At 37.8% G+C, this 20,342-nt stretch overlaps 1 protein-coding gene across 2 annotated transcripts; it reads left to right on the forward strand.

The window, feature by feature from the left end:
• The first annotated feature begins 6,811 nt into the window (after nucleotides 1-6,811).
• On the forward strand, nucleotides 6,812-20,061 carry si:ch211-243g18.2 (uncharacterized protein LOC559906 homolog). 2 transcript variants are annotated; one of them, XM_023268049.3, is made up of 10 exons: nucleotides 6,812-6,968; nucleotides 8,557-8,826; nucleotides 8,905-9,030; nucleotides 10,018-10,100; nucleotides 11,844-12,000; nucleotides 13,399-13,563; nucleotides 14,978-15,103; nucleotides 15,890-16,107; nucleotides 17,715-17,743; nucleotides 19,388-20,061. In XM_023268049.3, exons 2-10 carry the CDS (start codon nucleotides 8,566-8,568, stop codon nucleotides 19,501-19,503), a joined length of 1,281 nt encoding a protein of 426 aa, XP_023123817.1. In that variant the 5' UTR covers nucleotides 6,812-6,968; nucleotides 8,557-8,565; the 3' UTR covers nucleotides 19,504-20,061. The 2 variants fall into 2 exon arrangements, with proteins under 2 accessions (XP_023123817.1, XP_054875323.1); XM_055019348.1 differs by lacking the exon at nucleotides 6,812-6,968 and adding an exon at nucleotides 7,054-7,257.
• The last annotated feature ends 281 nt before the right edge of the window (nucleotides 20,062-20,342 follow it).

Here is a 20,342-nt window from a genome sequence, read left to right on the forward strand (position 1 = left end):
CTCAAGCGCTTATTTCCAGCTCACTATTTCCACAACTTATTCTTTCCCTCTGCCATGTTTCTCACAGTTCCCCTATCTAAAGTTTAGATCTAAGGTAACCAGTGGAAGTGGATTCGTTATTCCACCAATTTAAGCAACTCAAAGCACTGCTCCACTCCAGACGCTGATTGATGTAATTTGGGCCCCAAGTCAGTGTTTGATGGGCGGACTTCAGTCCACCAGCCAGTCTCTGATAAGAAGATAGGAATCTGCAGAGGAGAAATTACACACAGATAACAACATATGTGAGCAACTCTGGAGGTCAGCACCTGCACTCCTACGCTCTTTCTTTTCTTTTGCTTTAACTGTCTGTTTTTTTCTTTTTTCCTCCATTTGGGTTCCCCCCCCCCACCTCCTCCGCTGCATAAGTGCAGGTTGCTTTTGTGTGACGGAAACACGTCAGACCACTCAGTATGTGTGTGTAGATTGTTATCAGGAGGGTTGGTAATATTTAAGATATGGATCTATGTGCATAGCTGGTGACTGTATAAAAAGTTGAAAGGGAAAGAGGTCTGTGTGTGTCCGTTTGTGTGTGCGTCAGCCCTTATTTAAGAGGGAAACTTGGCTAAGAATGCAGTCTTATCCTGTACATGACCTGGGGAAGTAGCAACAGGAGCTGCTTAGTGGTGCGACCATGATCCTGTTGACAGCTGAACCACTGGACTGGACAAGTTCTGTGAGTTTAGCTCTTGGTTTGGTGGCACCTTGGCAGCAGTTGTGGTGAAAGTTTTCCCACGAGATTCTCATATGAGGGTTAACACTGCTGAGAATCCCATTTTGAGCTGACCTACTAAAGCAACAGGCAACCGACCCGAGACCCTTAGACCCTTGGATGCCCCAAAGTGTCTGTTTAATTGTGTGCCGACTGGTTTTATTGAACTGATTAAATTGAAAATTGTTTGGAAAATTTTATAATTTTTTTCACTCAAGTTTTTATTTATTTTTATCCAATTACACAAACCAAGAAAAACAAACAACAACTGAACAATGCCTGGGTAGTAACAGAGCATCTACATCATCCTTCAGTCCTGTTAATCATCATTTTCCCCTTTCATTCCCCTCCAACGTTGCCATTTTGAGTCCTGTATTCTGTCCACTTAGTTCATTTTTTGTCCATGTGCTTCCTGTGGTCTCAGTTTGTGAGTTAGTTTTTCCATTATATAGGTTTCCTCAGTAATTTTCAACCATTGGTCCATTGTCGGTGGTCCTGTTTTGCCCCAGTTTCTCGTTACGGCTTTTTTTTACGTGCCACTAGCAGCATTTTGATTGCATAGCTGTCATTTCCCATCATACTCTCTTCAGAGAAATTACAAAGATAAAGCACAATGCAACTCAAAGGGACCTTATAACCCATTATTTGTTGTAGTTCTTCACATACAGTTTCCCAAAACACAGTTATTTTCTGACATTTCCAGAAAACGTGAGTGATCTACATCAAACACTCCACACTCTCAGCAACATCTCTGATGTTGGTTTAACTGTTTACTTTTTATCTTTTGGTGTAATAAAGAAGCATGCCAAATTTTTCCAGGAGAACTCCCTCCATATCTGCGAACTAGTGGATGTGTGATGAATCTGTTTGGAAAATGTTACCAATATCAACTGATGGAGATGCAGCATTATTACTGCAGCTTCCTAGTTTTAAAGGCTCCTTAAAGGCAAGTTATATAGCAGGTTTTTGAATGTCTGAGAAAAACTATGATCTAGGGGGTTCCTTTGACTGGAGAAAATACTCCAAATCTAAGAAAAAATCTAAAACCGAGCTGAAAACAGGTTTGTTTTCCTCATTTGAATTAAAGCTGAAATGTTGATGCTGCGTTTCTGCTGTGTGAATCATTGACTAAACTTTGTACTTGAACTTGAATTACTTGTCAGTCTTTTTACGTTTTTTTTTTTTAATTTTTTTATACCACCTTCACAACTTCAGCTCACAGATACAGTTTTCAACAGTTTTCAGTATCTGCTGGTGTCTAAACTCTGACAGAATGGTGAAGACTAAACACACAATGAGAACTTGTGGAATCGGATCAGTCTGCTTTGGCTGAATCTGGCTGTGGTTGTTTGTCTGTTTCCAACATGAATGATGGTGAACCAGCAGAACAACTGCAGCAGGAAGAAACCGCTTCCAGCAGAATGACTATCGAGACCATTATGTTCTTAATCTGGACTTTACCTGATCTAACTTTGGTCAAATGGATTTGTTTATGAGCTGAACTATCATATTGATTTCAGTGTGAATTTTATTTTCATAAACCATCAGTTTGAGCCTGTGTGGTTTATTACATATTATTCCACTATTATAGCGAAGATCTGACCTGTCTGCCATCAGTAGCCCTATAGTCTGTGCTGTGGGTTTTTTGCTGCTGTGGTCACATGATCACTTGTGACAGAGGTCACGAGGGGTCAAGTGGGGTCATGAGTAGTATCCTGACATCCTGCCAGTCTAATCACCTGTTTATTTATCTAACAGCCAAACTCTGATCGACACTCACCGAACGACGAGAGTGAGAAAGTGAAAGTACGTTGAAGGGGTTGATTGAGGTTCAGCTTGACCATGATTGATCTGACGTTGGGGATCTGATTGTACGTTCAACACACTTTGTTTGTCATTAAGGTTACGGTTTACAAACCTGCTGTGCATCTAAAACAATATTCAGACTCAGATCTTGATTTTAAATGTTAGTGGAGATCCAAAAGTTGCTAAAGATACAGAAAATACCAGGAATTGAATGCAGATTTGGAGAGATTGTGTATAAATTAATGCACAACACATGCAGAATATTTTAATTTGAATTAGTGGTGCGTCCAGTTTAAAGATTTCCATTTGAGTGTACAGAAATTAAAAGGCAATGGCACATGTTAAGGGGTTTAATACGCTTGTTTGTGTTTTTGAATCCCTTTCTAAATGCCATTTTTCTCTCATCATATAAAAAAGTACGTTTATTCATTCAGCTGGAATAATAAGCAAAGATTAGTAGGAGCGCTGTATCAGTACGGCTTGTTGCTGCCCTCTTTTGGAAAGTGCCAGTGCTGGTCTCAGACGAAGCTGAGCTTGTATTTACCAGCCTTCACCACACAGTGGAGATACATTGCAGCTGCAACACTGATAGAAATAATGCAGCAAAGCAAGAGGAAGTTTGCAGATTTGGTGCAGATGGAATATATGTTTAAGAATCAAATCTCTTTGCCTGTTTTTATTTGACTTTGCATTGTTGTCTTTCACCACTTCTGGTTACAATATTGTCATCTCACCATAAGAACTTGCAACAGAAAATCATTAGTTTCCTTTGTTTGTATCACATCTTGAATCCTCACCTGTTAAAATTAGCTTTTGCCAGTGTTTATTTTGTGTAAAGCAATTTTGACATGTGCAATACAAATATATTATTATCATTTATTAAAGGATGCAAGAGAGTCACTGTCTAAGTCCTGATAACAGGATAACAGCAGTCCAAAAGCAGAGTATTTCTTAAAAATAGCTCTTTAATTTGCTGTTTTTGTGCTTTTTAGGCTGATATTGCAGCTAAAAATGCCTTAATCCAAACATCATCTCAATTATATCATTTTTCGATGAAACAGTTGCGTAATAAATATGAGCGAGACACATATAGCATATAGCATAAGATCCATACAGCATGCATCAGTGATTCTGGACCAAACCAGAAAAATAACAGCGTTCTGTTCACTTTTTGCTGACGTGCACTTTGCTGGTATAAAATGCAGAATGTCTGCGGATCCAATGCAAATCCAGACATTTGCAATTCTGAGAGAGAATACTTTCATCTCACTTGAATTTGAATGTGATCGTCAGTGGGAATCACATGAGTCACCTGCATGGTTTTAATATCAGAGACTCCTCTGTGTTTGTGGAGGACTTTGCATGGTCGAAGTTCACGAGAAGTAAAGCTGGAATACAGAAGGATTAGTCACTCATCTCTCTAAATGCTCAGGGATATAAGGGTGTAAGCAGGAGACTGAGCTACAGAACACACATATTTAATCAGAGAGAAATGCTTTAGGTATTTCACTGTGAACAATTTAAATTTCAACACAACTTTCATTTGCACGTTAACTTTAATGAGTCAGATACATTTGATATTGATATTTTTCCATCTCCCTGTTAGAACTGAGCCTCTAACCGTGTTTGTTATAAAGCGCTTCACGAAGCAGGTTTTCTTTCTCGACTTGTTGAATATTTTATCTCCGGCAGGCAGAGGGAGGCTCAAGTTACAGCCGGATGAGCGACTGCAGGACAGGACGGATCAGAGAGCTGCAGGTGAAGCTCCACACGCCTCGATGCTGTTAGTAAGGATAATGAGATATTTAATAGCACAGATACGTGAGAAGATGTGCGTTATTGTGGTCAGTGATGCTGCAAGATGGGAGCTGAAGACTGACAGGACAGTGGCAGCATCTTTAAACCACCGACAAAGTGTCTGTGGAGGGGATTATGTTGGTATAGAGCCACTGGTTTATATGATTTAATATCTAAACCTGCACTAATTAATATGTTTGTATTAACCCTCGTGTCATCCTCTGGGTCAAAATTGACCCGTTTTAAAGTTTGAAAATGTGGAAAAAATGAATATTTTCACAGTGAAACTTCTGATGTCCATATTTTCAACATTTTAGGGAAATTTTTGAACATTTTTTGGTGGAAAAAATTTTTTAAAATGTTTCTGGTTGACAAAAATCAACCAAAATCCAGCGAATTTCACTGGATTTTGGTTGATTTTTATCTGAATGTTCTTAAGAGAATATCAGAAGTTTTACTGATATATATGTAATCACTTTAGATACTTTTAGGATTTTTTTGGAAGATTTTTACTCATTTTTTGAAAATATTTACAAGAACTTTCTTGCCAAATTTGGGGGATTTTTTTAAAAATAAAACTTTTAATGGAAATATTTAAGGAATTATTGGAATTTTCTTCCTGAAGGTTTTGCAAATTTTCAGAAATTTGTGGAATTTTTTTGCTCAATTTTTGGATTTTTTTCAGACAAGGAAACAATATTTTTTGGTGCCTGTAAATGAGGACAACAGGAGGGTTAACAAGAGAAAAACTGACCACATTTAAGGGATGACTGATAAAAATCATCCTCTATCTCTGCTGTTTCTGCAGCTTTTTAGAGCCTTTCAGCATTCAAAGCATCTTGCAGCTCATTGTTTGTACCCTTGTTGTGGTTCCATCTCACTGATTTCATGAAGGCAAAACAACCTGAACTATCTAACTATCAAAGGCAGTGATCAGCTGGTGAACATAGCTAGATATTTTGCTCCAAAAAAGAACAAATGGAGCTAAAGCGAGAGTAAATATTGGACCAGAAACACAGCCTGATGAACACAATTTATGCTCCATGTTTGCAGCCACATATAAATAGGCAGGAAATGTCAATATGGTCACCTGATCAGCTTTATAAGGTGATAGAAGTGTTATTTTTAAGGCCCCCCCATGTTTAAAAATGTGCTTATTTCCTGGTTGTTTCAGAGTGATGGATGATTATAGTTTGACACTAGTTCACGTGCTTTATGTCCACCTTAAATCTTGCTTAAAGACATCATAACTGGTCTGGAAGCTCTTTGTGGCTCAATATACAACTTATACGTGCTACTTTTAATAGTGGAGAGTCTTTACATATACTTAGATTTTGGATGTCCTGTTTACAATGTGGGAGAAGGAGTTGAATTAATTTTAGGAGTCTTTTATAAAAGATATGAGACATGAATTATTATTTGAAGAAGAGTATTTTTCATACGTTTAACCAAGCCTGGAGAAGCACTTTAAGCACTTTTTGGAAGATTTTTTGACATCCAAACAGTTAAAATCATTAGAAGAAGGAAATTATTTATGAAGTAAAGGTGAGGCAACACAGAAACTGCAATAAAGGCTCCTGATTGAGCTGATCCTTAGAAATCAAACAATCAGACTTTCTTATACAAATGAAATACAACAAGAAGGACACGTGGCCTGATGAAGAGTCGTGTTTTACCTCCAAAAAGAAATGTGGATCAAATCAGAGCATCATTTCAAATTCAGGCCAAAAGAGGAAGATGTGGACTGAGAGCGTGACACAGAACTTTAAAAAAAAGTATCAAAAAGTTAGGAGAGGGCAACTGGAAACAGATAAGGACATATTACTCCTTCAGTGATCGAACGAATGTCAACCTCAAGGACCGATGGAGAACAATGAAGAATCAAAACATGGTCTGACTTGTTTGTTTTGGTCCATCAAAATAATTTTATTTACAGATTAAAGGAATAAAAAGGCAATAAATTGAGGAACTGAAGAAATTCTAAACAACACATGCAATGAGGAAACAACAGATAAAATTCAATTCAGTTCAATTCAATTCAATTCAATTCAATTCAATTCAATTCAATTCAATTCAATTAAACAAAATAATCTATTACTGAAATATAGATAGTAGGTGAAGGGCAAAACAGAAGCCAGAATCCAGAAAAACAGAATAAATAAAATGATTTAAGAATGAGGTAATAAATATTACATTGAACAATTGGAGAAATTGATGAATAAATAAAAATAAAAATCCATCAGATCAACTAAATCAATCAAAAGTCTGACTCTAAAGGCATGTCTTGAGTTTGCTAGCGTCAAGGTTAGGTGCAGGCTGTAGCTCCGTTCCCATAAAAAGGTACCGAGTGGGCATCGAGTATGTCAACAAAGGATCGTGTTGCATTTCAGTGGTAGATAAGAGAAATGGAAATGTGTGTTGGTTACATTACAAGACTCTGCACCACCTCCCTTTCTCAAGACCTTCAGGTGCAGAAAACACACCTCCTGCCGAGAGTTAGCTCCGCCCCCTTCCTGCACACCTGCATATAAGCTCACCTGCAGCATCAGCAGCACAGAGCCTCTGTCCTGCATTCCTCTGGATCCCAAATTCACTCTATCTGAAGAACATCAAGGTAAGAAGAATATTTTACATGATTAGAGTTAGAGCTACCACGCATCTTTAAAAGAAACATTTAAATGTTCCTCAATTATTCTGCTTTCTTTTATTGTTAAATTGTCGGGATTACGATGAAAAATGATAAAAATCCAAACTGTAACTTGAGGAAAAAGCTTCTACAATTTTCCTCCTGTTTGCATTCATTCAGAGCTGTCAGCAGCTGATGGTGAGATGATGTGGACAAGAATGAAACGAGAGCTGATTTCCTGCTGAACAAAGTGTCTCCTTGTGTCACTGGAATTTCGGTCTGAATATTTTCTAGATCATTTTCCCAAGCTCTATCTTTCATCTGAACAAGGACTGTCTGTCTCCCGCTGGGTCCTTTGTAGTGTTGTGGGAACAGTGTTGTGAGGATCAGGTGACAGAGACACAGAGAGGTTCCCTTGACCACTAATCTGCCACTGAAACTTTGCACACAAAAGCGAGCATGCGCTAAAACTCACACTGACATGCACACATAGGGCGGACAAAGCTGCACTATGTCCGACATCCAGACAACAGCTAGTCTTGCTTCAAGTCCAAGAAGTAATGGGAACACCTGATGAAGCCAAATGAGCTTTAAAAAGGAAGACAGAAGAGTCACATCACTGATAAAGAACAAATAGAGCCAAGCTGATGGACACAATTTATGCTCCATGTTTGCAGCCATGTATAAGCAGGAAGAAAACATCAATATGTTCACCTGATCAGCTTTATAAGGTGATAGAAGTGTCATTTTTAAAGGCCCCTGTATATAAAAATGTGCTTATTACCTGCTTGACACTAGTTTATGTGCTTTATGTCCACCTTAAATCTTGCTTAAATGTACATGGAGATGGACAAAGTTGCACTATGTCTGACGTTAAAACAACAACAAGTCTTGCTTGAAGTCCAAGAAGTAATGTGAATACCTGATGAAGTCAAATGAGCTTTTTAAAAAGGTAGAAAGATTACACATCGCTGAAAAATTTGTTAGAAATATTAGATATTTCATGACATTTTTGCAAAGCTTCTCTTTATTGGACAAACAAGCCACCTGTAATATCTTCTCCTCTGTTTCTGTTTTCATAAATCTCCTTCCAGAATACAAAAAGCATCTTATTATCACAGTAAATATGTGAGAGTGTCCTCATTCTCACTGAGAGCCTCTCCTTTCTCCCATAGCTGAGCTGTGTTCATTTACATTTTGATTTCATGCTGACTTGAAGTGGCTCCGACCATAAAGTCAGTCATCTCTGTGACGCAGACGGTTAGTTTGAAAAGCCACTAACCAGCCGTACATGCACTCACTGAAAGGCTCCTTTCATTATGTTCAGTGGGCAGCCAGTGGTCTTGAGTATAAGACCCTACTTGTGTGTTCATTTAAATGCTAGAATAAAGCCCATTTGCTTAAGGGCACAAAACCAGATCTCATGTAACACCAGCATTAAATAACTGCAATAGGTCAAACAGTCTGGCAGAGACAGGACGCCGTAATGGCTGTCAAAGCTTCGTTTTTTCTTTACAAGTTCAAAGTCATGTCATGGTTTAACTCCCAGTTTCTCTGCTTTCTCCTGCCTCCACAGCCGCCCATCATGGCCTCCAGCATCTCAGTGAGAAGTTACTCTATGAACCGCCAGCCCTCCTTCTCCAGTCGCTCCCTGATGGACACCAGTCGTCGTTCTCGGGCCTCGGTGTCCTTCGCCGCCGCCAGCCCGCTGTCCCGTTCGTCCTCCATCAGCCAGGACCTGAACGGGCCGATAAGCCTCCAACTGAACGGGCTGCACGGAAACAGCACCAACGAGAAGGAGGCCATGCAGAGCCTCAACAGCCGCCTGGCGAACTACCTGGACAAGGTCTGATGCTTAACGCACAGCTGCAGTGTTAGGCTGGCGAGCTGACCATTAAACTCCAACCCTCCTCCTCTCCTCCAGGTTCGTACGCTGGAGCGCTCCAACGCCGACCTGGAGGCCAAAATCAAGCAGCTGATGCTCGACCGCATTCCCAAAGGTCACGACCTTGACTCCATGATGGCTCAGGCTCATGCTGTGGAGCAGGAGGTGAGCATGAAGCCTCAAAAACACACACAGGTTCACTTAAACAGCCAGTTTTGCAGGAGTTAACCCTCGTGTCGTCCTGCGGGTCAAAATTGACCTGGTTTAAAGTTTGAAAATGTGGAAAAAATGATAATTTTTACAGTGAAACTTCTGATGTTCACATTTTCCATATTTTGGGGAAATCTTTGAACATTTTTTGATGGAAAAAAGAAATGTTAAAAATGTTTCTTAAGAACATTCACAAAAAAATCTACCAAAATCTGGCAAATTTTGCTGGATTTTGGTAGATTTTTTGTAAATGTTCTTAAAGAAAATATTAGAAGTTTTACTGATATATATGTAATCACTTTAGATATTTTTAGGATTTTTTGGAAGGTTTTTACACATTTTTTGAAAATATTTCAAGAATTCTCTTGCCAAAGTTGGAGGATTTTTTTTAAATAAAACTTTTAAGGAAAACTTTTAAGGAATTGACATTTTCTTCTTGAAGGTTTTGCAAATTTTCAGAAATTTGGGGAATTTTTTTGCTGAATTTTTGGATTTTTTTCAGACAAGGAAACAATATTTTTTGGCGCCTGTAAATGAGGACAACAGGAGGGTTAAGGTTGTGACGACTTTGATCATTTTACAGACAAAACATCCATGCAAATGTCCGGCAGCTCGTCTTTTATCTGCATCTTCATCAGAGGCAGAATTTAACCTACACTTGATCTCTGAGTTAACTCACAGCTAAGATGATGTTAATGATTATTTTGCCTTTTCACTACAGAAATAGTTACATTTTAATCAAACTGGAATGTGTTGCCTCATTCAAGACGGATTTCAGTGTGTTTATTACTAATCCCACTGCATAGTGCTCTTATTTGTATATCAAATACAGCATGATTACATCACATAAAACGTCAAACGAAGAAGGCCTTCCTTTAGATTTCAGTGTGAAGGATGCTGGATGTCTGTCGTTATATTTAACTCGTGTTATTTATTTGCCAGGTGAGAAAGAAGACCTTGGAAAATGCTCGTCTCATGCTAGAGATCGATAACGCTAAACTGGCTGCTGATGACTTCAGAATCAAGTGAGTGATTAATGATTACACTGTAGAGATGAAAAACTGCAGTCCTTAGATTTTACGCTGTAGAGGACACTGGCTGGCTGCACAGCATGACGGCCATAAATGGAGATTTAATTATGACGTATCAGTCACTTTTTAGTGTAATGTTTGGTCAGATTAAGGTCCTCATTGTTGATAATTACACTGTAAACAATGTAATTTTCTGTTTTATTTAAAGACTTTTCAATATTTTTGAAATACATGAATAAAATTACTAAAATATACTCTGAATTTATTTGTCTAATGTAAACTATGAAGAAAACTAAATTACTATAAAATATTTGCACATTTAATAATTTGTTTATAAATGTTTCCTTTCCATTTATTGAATGAAACTCAAGTTTAACACAGTAAGTATGTTTTTCAGTTGAGATATAATTAATAATAGTTGTAGTATGGGCTCTGTATTATTTCTTTTTTTGTTTTATTTTACTTTTTTGCAGCCTCACTTGGTGGAATATTACAGTTTATTTACTTTTTTGTACTTTTTCAAAAATGTTATTTTATTTTTACGGTGTAATGGAAATTTATCTTCTTTTTGGAAATACTTTACATCAGTTTGAGTTTAGACTTTGTACTTGTGCAGCCATGAGTTTCCAGCTTTTGCCTTTGCTTTGGAAAGCCTTCCTTCCTGCATAGAGATTTGAACTACTTTGACTAATCAACATTATGTAAATCGAAGTCCTGGACAAAATTTCTTTTATTCATAAAAGTTTAATTTCCTTCTAGAGATAAATACTAGTTTTAAAATGTAACTGTATAAAGGCACTTTCTATTATAGTCAATATACATAAAACATGTTTTCTGCACTGTATATGTATATATAGATATATAAATATCATCCCCATACTTCCTGCAAAAACTCCCCATGAAACTGAAAGTCAAACATTCTGGATGTTTACTCATATTTTTAATCTAATCTTTAGTTAACCAGGAAACGGCTCATATATGAGCATATCGCTGAAGACAGGCAGAGGCATAAATGAACAGATTGCAAACATAAGACTATTTAAATAAAGTTTACATATAGATTAACCATTAATTAGGCAAGTTTACACTTGAAACAACTTCAACTGACAGAGCATAAGTGAAATTTATTTGCTAAGATGTTTTAAAATAAGACTGATTATCATTACAGCACGCAGACTCTTGAAATAATACCAAAAACACTGATTTAAACTGACATAGTTAAGCCTAGTGGATGCAAAATAAGCTGCTTAATGGACATTTCCAGTGTAGCCAATTAAAAATAACTCAAATAACGATGTTTTTATACAGAAAAGTGGCAATTTACTTGAACTAAATGAGTGGATTTTCCTTTCAAAGCATTAAATAATCCATTAATACTAAGAAGATAGATAGATAGATAGATAGATAGATAGATAGATAGATAGATAGATAGATAGATAGATAGATAGATAGATAGATAGATAGATAGATAGATAGATAGATAGATAGATAGATAGATAGATAGATAGATAGATAGATAGAGAGATAGATAGAGAGATAGATAGATAGATAGATAGATAGATAGATAGATAGATAGATAGATAGACTATAGATAGATAGATAGATACTTTATTAATCCTGAGGGAAATTCAAAAACAGTGCCAGTGATATTTTTCAGTCTTAATATAAGTTTTCTTAGATCTACAGTTTATGCTGTAATATATCCTGCTGTTGTTTTTCTTTTCCAAACTTCACCAGGTGGGAGACTGAGCTGGTGATGTGTCAGTCTGTGGAACGAGACTGTGTTGCTCTGAAAAAGGCCAAAACTGACCACGAGCAGATCATTGCTTCTCTGAGGGGAGATCTGGACAGTCTGAAAGAAGAACTTTACTTCCTCAAGAAAAACCATGAGGAGGTATGTCTGTTTACCACCACAACCTCTCTTTATGCATTTTTATAGCTTCCATTTCCCCCATTTTTTCCCCTTGTAGTTCTTTTGCCGCTCTGTTTAACAGCATTAACTTTTCTCAGTGCTTGACATTAGTGTAGTCTCGTTTTCATTTTGGCCGTCTCTCTGAATCTCCAGCCTGCCCCCACAAACATCAGGTTGTTTGGTATCAGTCTGACCTAATTTGAAGGAATCACTAGTTTCTTTTAGAGTCAGATTTGACAGAAAAAGGCTGTGTGAGGAGGGAGAACCCAGAGAGAGGTGGTCGTCTGGTTACTACACACAAAAGGAGCAGGTGGATCCAGTTGCTCAAACCTTCTCTTTCTGTCCAATCAGCTGATCCTCTGAGGGAAGGATAGACTTACTCCTTTACACCAAAGGAAGGACTGATATCCCTCCTGCTGAAACATGCAGGTCCAAATAGATCCCACTTATGTACACGAGGATAATGTAGTTATGTGTTTAATTTCAGTATTTGTGCAGCATTAGAGATTTACTGGCTTTAGAATCACAATTTGACACTAAAACTACAAGTATTAAAATGAATTTGAACCACTGAATTTGGGCTTCTGTGAAATCTCAAATCCACACTTAACATTAATATATATATTTTTAAACAGTTTTTAACAATTTATTGTTTTCCCTTTGAGCATGATACTTCTCCATTTCTGTTTTGCATTCACTGGTTTGTTTTATTTGACCACTGTGTAATTGTTTGGATCTTAGCTGTGCAGAGATGGTGTTGTTGTTTCCTAAACTAGCTCATTATAGACTTTAAATGCCTCTTTATTTGCTCTCATCTCCAGAATCTACATCGGTGAATGTAGGGGCACCAGATAAGGAGCATCTCTTGGGGTTCGCTGGGAAATTAGATCCCACTGTATCCTCTCATATTTCACCTTCTTCTAAGCAAGGATTCAATAGCTATGTCCAAAATAAGAAATATAACTGCTCAACAAAAGCTGGAAAAATTGTACATGAATATATAGAAAGAGCATAGATAACAGACCGCTTTACATAAACACAAACTGCAAGTAACAAAACCCAGAAGAGAGAGTGAAAGAGATCCTCCAAGAGTACATGATCAGGGGTTTACTGTGTGAGCTGAAAGACCAGGAGTAAGCTGAGCTCTGTGTCATCTAGTATTGATGAAGAACATCTAAATAATAAAAATGCAGTACATCCTTTCTGCTGCCACGCGGTGTAGGATTCAGAAACTGTCCATAGTTCCATATGTCGCCAGTTTACACACACGTTTAACAAGATGCAGCTTTCAGTGAAGTTTATCCAGAAGAGACATTTGATCCCCAATGCAAGTTTTGTGACTGAGCAACATAATGAATATAACTGCTTGTATCCCTGCAGGAACTGGAGCAGATGAAGTCTCGCATTGCCAGAGATGAGGTGAATGTGGAGGTGGACTCTGCCAGCGGGCCGGAGCTCGGCACCATTCTGTCCGACCTGCGCTCCCAGTATGAGGGGATCGTCAAGAAGAACAAGGAGCAGGCAGAGCTGTGGTACCGCAAGAAGGTGAAGGGAGACATATTTTATTGGACTGACTGGATTCATTTTATTTATGTAGCGCCAATTACAATTCAAATTCTCTCAAGACGCTTTACAGAACCCATATGCCTGAACATCCAGAGCAGCCCTAAGGTGACAGTAGCAAGAAGAAACTCCCTTTTAATGGAAAGAAACCTTGAGCAGAACCAAGCTCATATGGGGAGACCCATCTACTGGTGGCCGGCTGGTTGAGAGGGACAGAAGAGGTAGAGGAGGGTGGGGGACAAGGAAACATGTAACACACATTGGGATACATGCATGATCAGAGTAACATAGATGATACATACAAAGTACCAGCCAACATATAAACTGATTCATAAGTTTACTGTTGGTGGTGTACGGCTCTGGCATTAACCCTCCTGTTATCTTCATTTATGGGCACCAAAAAATGTTGTTTCCTTGTCTGAAAAAAATCCAAAAATTCAGCAAAAAATATTCCCCAAATTTCTGAAAATTTGCAAAACCTTCAGGAAGAAAATTCCAATAATTTCTTAAAAGTTTCCCCTAAAAGTTTTATTTAACAAAAAAAATAATAATAATAATTCTTGTAAATATTTTCCAAAAAATGACTAAAAATCTTCCAAAAAAATCCTAAAAATATCTAAAGTGATTCCATATACATCAGTCACACTTCTAATATCTTCTTTAAGATTCACAAAAAAATCGTTGATGAAAATTGGTTGATTTTTTTTGTGAATGTTCTTAAGAAACATTTTTAACATTTCTTTTTTTCCACCAAAAAATGTTCAAAGATTTCCCAAAAATGTTGAAAATGTGGACATCAGAAGTGTCACTGTGAAAATATGTATTTTTTCCACATTTTCAAACTTTAAACTGGGTCAATTTTGACCCACAGGACGACACGAGGGTTAAATATACTACGTAAGTAGCTGGTAGTAAAATTCAAACAGTGTATAGATGAAAATATCAAGTATAGTGAGGGTGATACAGAGTAGATTGGTGGAAATGGGCAGCTGGAAGCAGTGGGATGGAGGAAGGTCAGCAGCAGCATCCCACAGTGGACATGATGGAGACTAAACCAGTTGGTGGGACAGAAACCACAGATCTAAAGCATCCAGCTCTGGGACCAGGGACACTCAGAGAAAGGACACAGGGAGGAACAGAGTGAATGTAATGCAATAATGGTATATATAGTAAATACATAGGTAATGAGAGAAGGGCTCAGTGCATCTCCAGCAGTCTAGACCTATAGCAGGTTAACTAGGGGCAACTAAGGGATGTCAATATGTGGACTCCAACTGACCCCCTCCGGGTCTCCTGAGTCAGCTCTAACTATAGGATTTGTCAAAAAGGAAGGTTTTAAGCCTGTCAAAGTCTACAAAAAGCTTGAACAAAAAATGTTTCTTTGTGTCCCGTCCAGCTGGAGACGGTGCAGAACGAGGTGAAGGAGAGCAACGAGGCCCTGAGAGGAGCTCAGGGAGAGCTGACTGAGAGGCAACGCTTCCTGCAGACGCTGGAGGTGGAGCTGGAGAGTCTGCACAAACAGGTGAGCTGCCACACCTGAGAGCAAGTTTTTTTTTGTTGCTAAAATTAGGAAAATTAAATTTGTGGTGTCTGGAGGGATTTGTCTTTTCTGCAGACAGAAGTCCAATTTCTACGTATAGAGTTGACTCACCTGAAGCAGTGCAAACACCACAGCCATGATTGTAAAATGATGGTTATGAGTATTAACGTTTCACAAAGCTACAGTGAATTATAGTATTGCTTTAAAGAAGGGGATTTGTCAAACAGGAGCAGAGAAAATCCTTGAGGAAGTTCAGATTCAGTGTCGATTAGAGTTTCTTGTGCATTCTTTGTCCATTTCCATGTCGCTGGATCGTATTGGGTGGGAAAAAATCTCGTTGTTTTTCTTTCTTCTAATCCAGTGTTGACACTAAACATGTTTTCTCACGTTGATAAGTTGTGCAGGAACCTACAGGATTCCGTTGCTACATATTATGGGGGCGAGTTTCAGTGGTGAGACGGGTAATCGTGTCTGAGCAGCCGGTGTTTGCTTTTGGTGCCAAGGACTTGTCAGTCCACCAGTGTTTGCTGATAATGGTTTAGGAGGAAATTTCAGAGTCAGGACACATTCTTGAGGTTTGATTTCAACTGGCAAACACCTTGTGAGGGAAAGGGAGGAAGCTGAAGAGCCGGAACTACCCACCAAAATAAAGCATCACATTACAGAATTTGTCCGAGTCTGCCAGTCCTTTAACATGTAACTGACATTATGAATAATGCTAAAATAATGTAGGTCAGCTTTAGTGTTATTGGTCCTTTCTGTGCTCAGATAGCAGCTCTGGAAGGAAACCTGGGTGAGAGCGGTCACAAGTATTCTGGTGAGATGGAGCGGCTGCAGACCACCCTAAGTCATCTGGAGGATGACCTCTCCCAGCTCAGACTGGACATGCAGCGCACCAAGACCGACTACGAACAGCTGCTCCGCATCAAGCAGAACCTGGAGATGGAGATCGCCACCTACAGGCGCCTGCTGGAGGGAGAGGAATCGTGAGTTTTTTGATAATAGGGTCAATATGTAATTGCGGGACTTTTTGTATCATAGTTGACATTTTTGCTGTTTTCAGGCCTAAGAGCAACATGGATGCCTATAACCAAACACCACATGGCATTTTTACAGAAAGATCCTTCTAAATATTATATATACAACTGAGTAAAATTGAAATTGAAAGTTATTTATAAAGATATTGAAGTAAACCTGTTGACAAGCCGTAAATCCACACTTGACTCAGACACTACTTTATATTAAATAACTCAGAAAGTCTTGGAGTCTGGCCAGTCTTTTCTTCAGGAGGAAATGACATCATGTGGAGCAGGTCATGTGATCTGGAATTAACACACTTCCTTGAGAGGTGTTTTTGTAATGGGGAACTTAGCTGAAAGTGATTTCTCAGACGCAGATACAATTTAATATTTTCCATATAAAATTTGATATACTGGCAAAAAAGAAATATCTGTCATGATTATCTCAACTTAATAAAAAGAACACAATCAAAGCTATGTTTGAATAAGCTAATTTTATTATTGTTTAGCTAATTAGAAGGTGGTTGTTATTAAATTTGGGCGGTTATTTAGTTGATATCCAGTCATTTTTTATTAATAAGTGATTGTTTCCATAATAAATAATTCTGGAATTTGTAAAGACATTATCATAATAAACATATATATTTTTTTACTTTTAATAAAAATGTATGCAAGATATATCCCATGGACTTCAGACATCCCTCAATTATATATTGACCCAATAACAAAGCTTTGGTGCAAGAGGAAACAATTATTTATTACAACTTTCATCTCCTAGTTTTGACTGTTCCCATTCATGTAGCATTGTAAAAAAAAAAGAGTCAGACACCATCCAAGCAAACCTTCAGGTTAGCCTGGTTAACTCATTTGGAAGAGGTAATGAAGGAAAATTACGCTGGCTGTTTGTTTTCAGCTTCTATCACAGTTTAGAGGCCGACTTCCTGGTTTGACTTTGACCCGCTATACTTGGCATGCAGACTGTTTTCCTGTGGATTATTAACAACGCTATGATGTAGCCACTTTCAGTTTAATCTCCAATTAAAGTTTACATAATCTGGCTGCACTGCTGGCTGACTTACAAATCCTTGCATGACCATCTTACTGCCCATGTTTCATTACTGGACTGTAGCTGTTCTCAGATTCTCACATGTACTGGTTCTAGTTTAATACATGTGGTTATAGGGAAATGGTGACTATTATGGCAAGTTGTGTTTAATCAAACAGACATTTTGGGCAATGTGCTTTTTACATTTCTTACCAAGAGTTCAACGAGAAAATAGATATCACTTTCATGTTCAGTTTGGACCAGAACAAAATTAGATTAATGAACAAATTACTAAGCTTTTGCAATTGTGGAATGCTGATTTTTCTACCTTTAGACAGAGTGTTTATGCTAAGCTAACCAGCTGCCAACTGCTGTTGTTTATTCATAGTAGAGACTTCCACAGTGTCGTTTATCTTCTGGCCTGATTTCTCTAAGAAAATCAACAATATCTTCAAAAAGTCAAAGTTACTTTAATTGTGTTGACCTTGTTTTCAGGTAATTCTAACAGATTTTCTTTCTGTCCTGTCAGAATGAAAGAAGTTCCTCCTCCACCAAAAAGTGAGTTGTTGCTTTTCAATTTTTGACTTTCAAAAGAAAGTCATTGCTTGTATGTCAGAGCAACAGAATAACCTCCTGACTGACTGCTGCTGCGTTTAATCATTCATTCTGAAAGCAGCTTGTCGGAACCTGAATGTAACATTAGGGAGGAAAAGAGGAGTTCAAACGGTTCACAGGTGCTCATTTAACAGTTGTTGCATAACAACCATAACCAAACATTATTTGGAATTTCAAATGAATGTGAGGCAACTTTGTAGTGACAGTCACATACAGTCATGGAAAAAATATTACACCACTCTTATTTTCTTCAATTTCTTGTTAATTTTAACACTAAAGGTATATTACCTGAAGAATACAATGAATACAACAACAAATGCAGCTGATTCCATAATACTTCATGTCCTATTTGACATGCTTAAGGTTAATTGTATTCCAGGGTATAGAAGAGGACATTTCATGTCATAAGCTGCATTGCACATGCAAAGTCCCAGAGTGGTTTCCTGCTGACATTCAAGCTGTAATGACTGGATTTTCCAACAAGACAATGCCCCTTACCACACGGCAAGGTCAGTTAAAGCCTGGATGGAGAACCAGAACATTGGAACCATGCCTTGGCTGCTCAATCATCAGATCTAAATCCAATTGAAAACCTGTGGAAAATCATCAAACGCAAAATGGAGAACAACAAGCCCACAAACAAAGTATATTAGTTTGAATTAGTACAACAGGAATGGGCTGCTGTGACAGCAGAACAATGTCAGAAGCTGGTGGAGAGCAGCCAAGACGCATGGCTGCAGTCATCAGAAACAATGGTAATGCAATCAAGTACTAACTCCTGTGTGGATCATGGCACTAAAACAAACAGAAAAGAAAACATGGAATCCTAAAAGCTGTTTTTGGCAGTACAATGCCATAGCTACTGATGGAAGAACTGAAGTGATTTTGGTTATTATCAAGTAAACCACGGAGAATGTCTAGATATCAGCTCTGAAATGAAACTCTTTTGAGCCATTTTTGTTGTTATCATTATATTTGTCCAAAGAAATGTACCTTTAGTTGTACCAGGCATTAAAATGGACAAGAAATTGAAGAAAACAAGGGTGGTCTAATCATTTTTTTGATGACTGCATACCTTTAACACTTTTACACACCCGGTAATAACTAATGTAGGTGTGAAAACATTTATCCCAGTGTTGAAACTGTGTCTTAATTTGACTGACTCACGCTGCTGGATTAATGAACAGTCGTGTTTTGGAAATGTTCATCTCTGGTCCGACAACATTAGAAGCCAAAGACCACAGAATCAAAGGCTGCAGTGTCTTTATGAAGGGTTGAAAAGGCAAATCTGTTGCTACAAAGCAAGTGTTTTTGTAAGAACCATACCTCAGCCTTTATCTGAAGCTGCCAAGGTGTTGTGTTTTTAGCAAGTTCTCATTATGTCATACGATCATAGCATCCTGTCTTTCCTCCTTGATTAAGTCTCATTCCTTTCAATCTCACAACTCCTGATTTTACAGTAGAATATCTGATTTCATCTCAACTTTCTTATTTAAATACATCTCAAATGTGAGCTTATCTTTTCTGAATTGTTTACCTTTTTTTCCATCTCATCCATCCACTCAATTCCATCTTTTTCCTACACAGAGGAGCCTGATGTTCGCACCAGGAAGATCGTGAAGGTTGTGACTCAGACGATGGTCAACGGGAAGGTGGTGGATGAATCCAGTGAGGTGGAGCAGATTGAGGAGACCAAGAAATAGAAAAAAGAAAAAGGGATAGAGTCAAAACAGTAATACAAAGAAAAACAAAATATGACAGTGTTGTACAAAACAAAAGGAGACAGAGAGAAAAAAAACTAAAGACAGATTAGTGTGAGAATATTACACACGATTTGTGGAGATTCATTCACTTCACCCAGAAAAACATGTTTTGCAAAGGGTCATTTGGGGGCATTACTTGACTATGAATGTTCTGTGTTTTCAAAGAATAATGTTAGTTTATCAGTGACACTTTGATTATTTGCTCTGGAGAAGCATAACCACAAACAAATATGTCCTGTACTGCGGTAGCTGTACATGTGTTGATGAATTTTAGATAGATATGTGTGTAAGAGGAACCAACTAACCATTATCTATATCTTCACACTGTTTTACGAATAAAAGGTTGTGTAGTTTAACAAGATATTTATTTCCTAGTGTGGTAAAGTTTACTTTAGTAAATGTAGTACAGACTTTATGTCTTGCATGAATATCATTTTGACTAACTTTGCCGTTTTGTTTGTACTCTGTCTAAATAAAAACTTGCATTAATCAGTGACATATCATGGTACAGCTATTCTATCACTTACAATACGTTTTCTCGTTTTTGGTCAGAATTAAATAGCATACAGTGTCAAAGTGGACTCTATTGCTCTAAACCTCTGTGAGATCACCCAAAAGTTTTCCAAACCTCCAAAAATTGCCATCTTGGCAGTGCCTGTCTCCTCCTAACTCCCACCTAATCTAGAAATGTAATCTAATTATGTAGAACTTTTATTCATAATACAATTCAAATGGTTGAGTTATATAAAAAATTATCCACCTGCACAGTGGTCGTGAAT

Source organism: Amphiprion ocellaris, chromosome 17 (genome assembly GCF_022539595.1).
Source record: "Amphiprion ocellaris isolate individual 3 ecotype Okinawa chromosome 17, ASM2253959v1, whole genome shotgun sequence".
Lineage (NCBI taxonomy): Eukaryota > Metazoa > Chordata > Actinopteri > Pomacentridae > Amphiprion > Amphiprion ocellaris.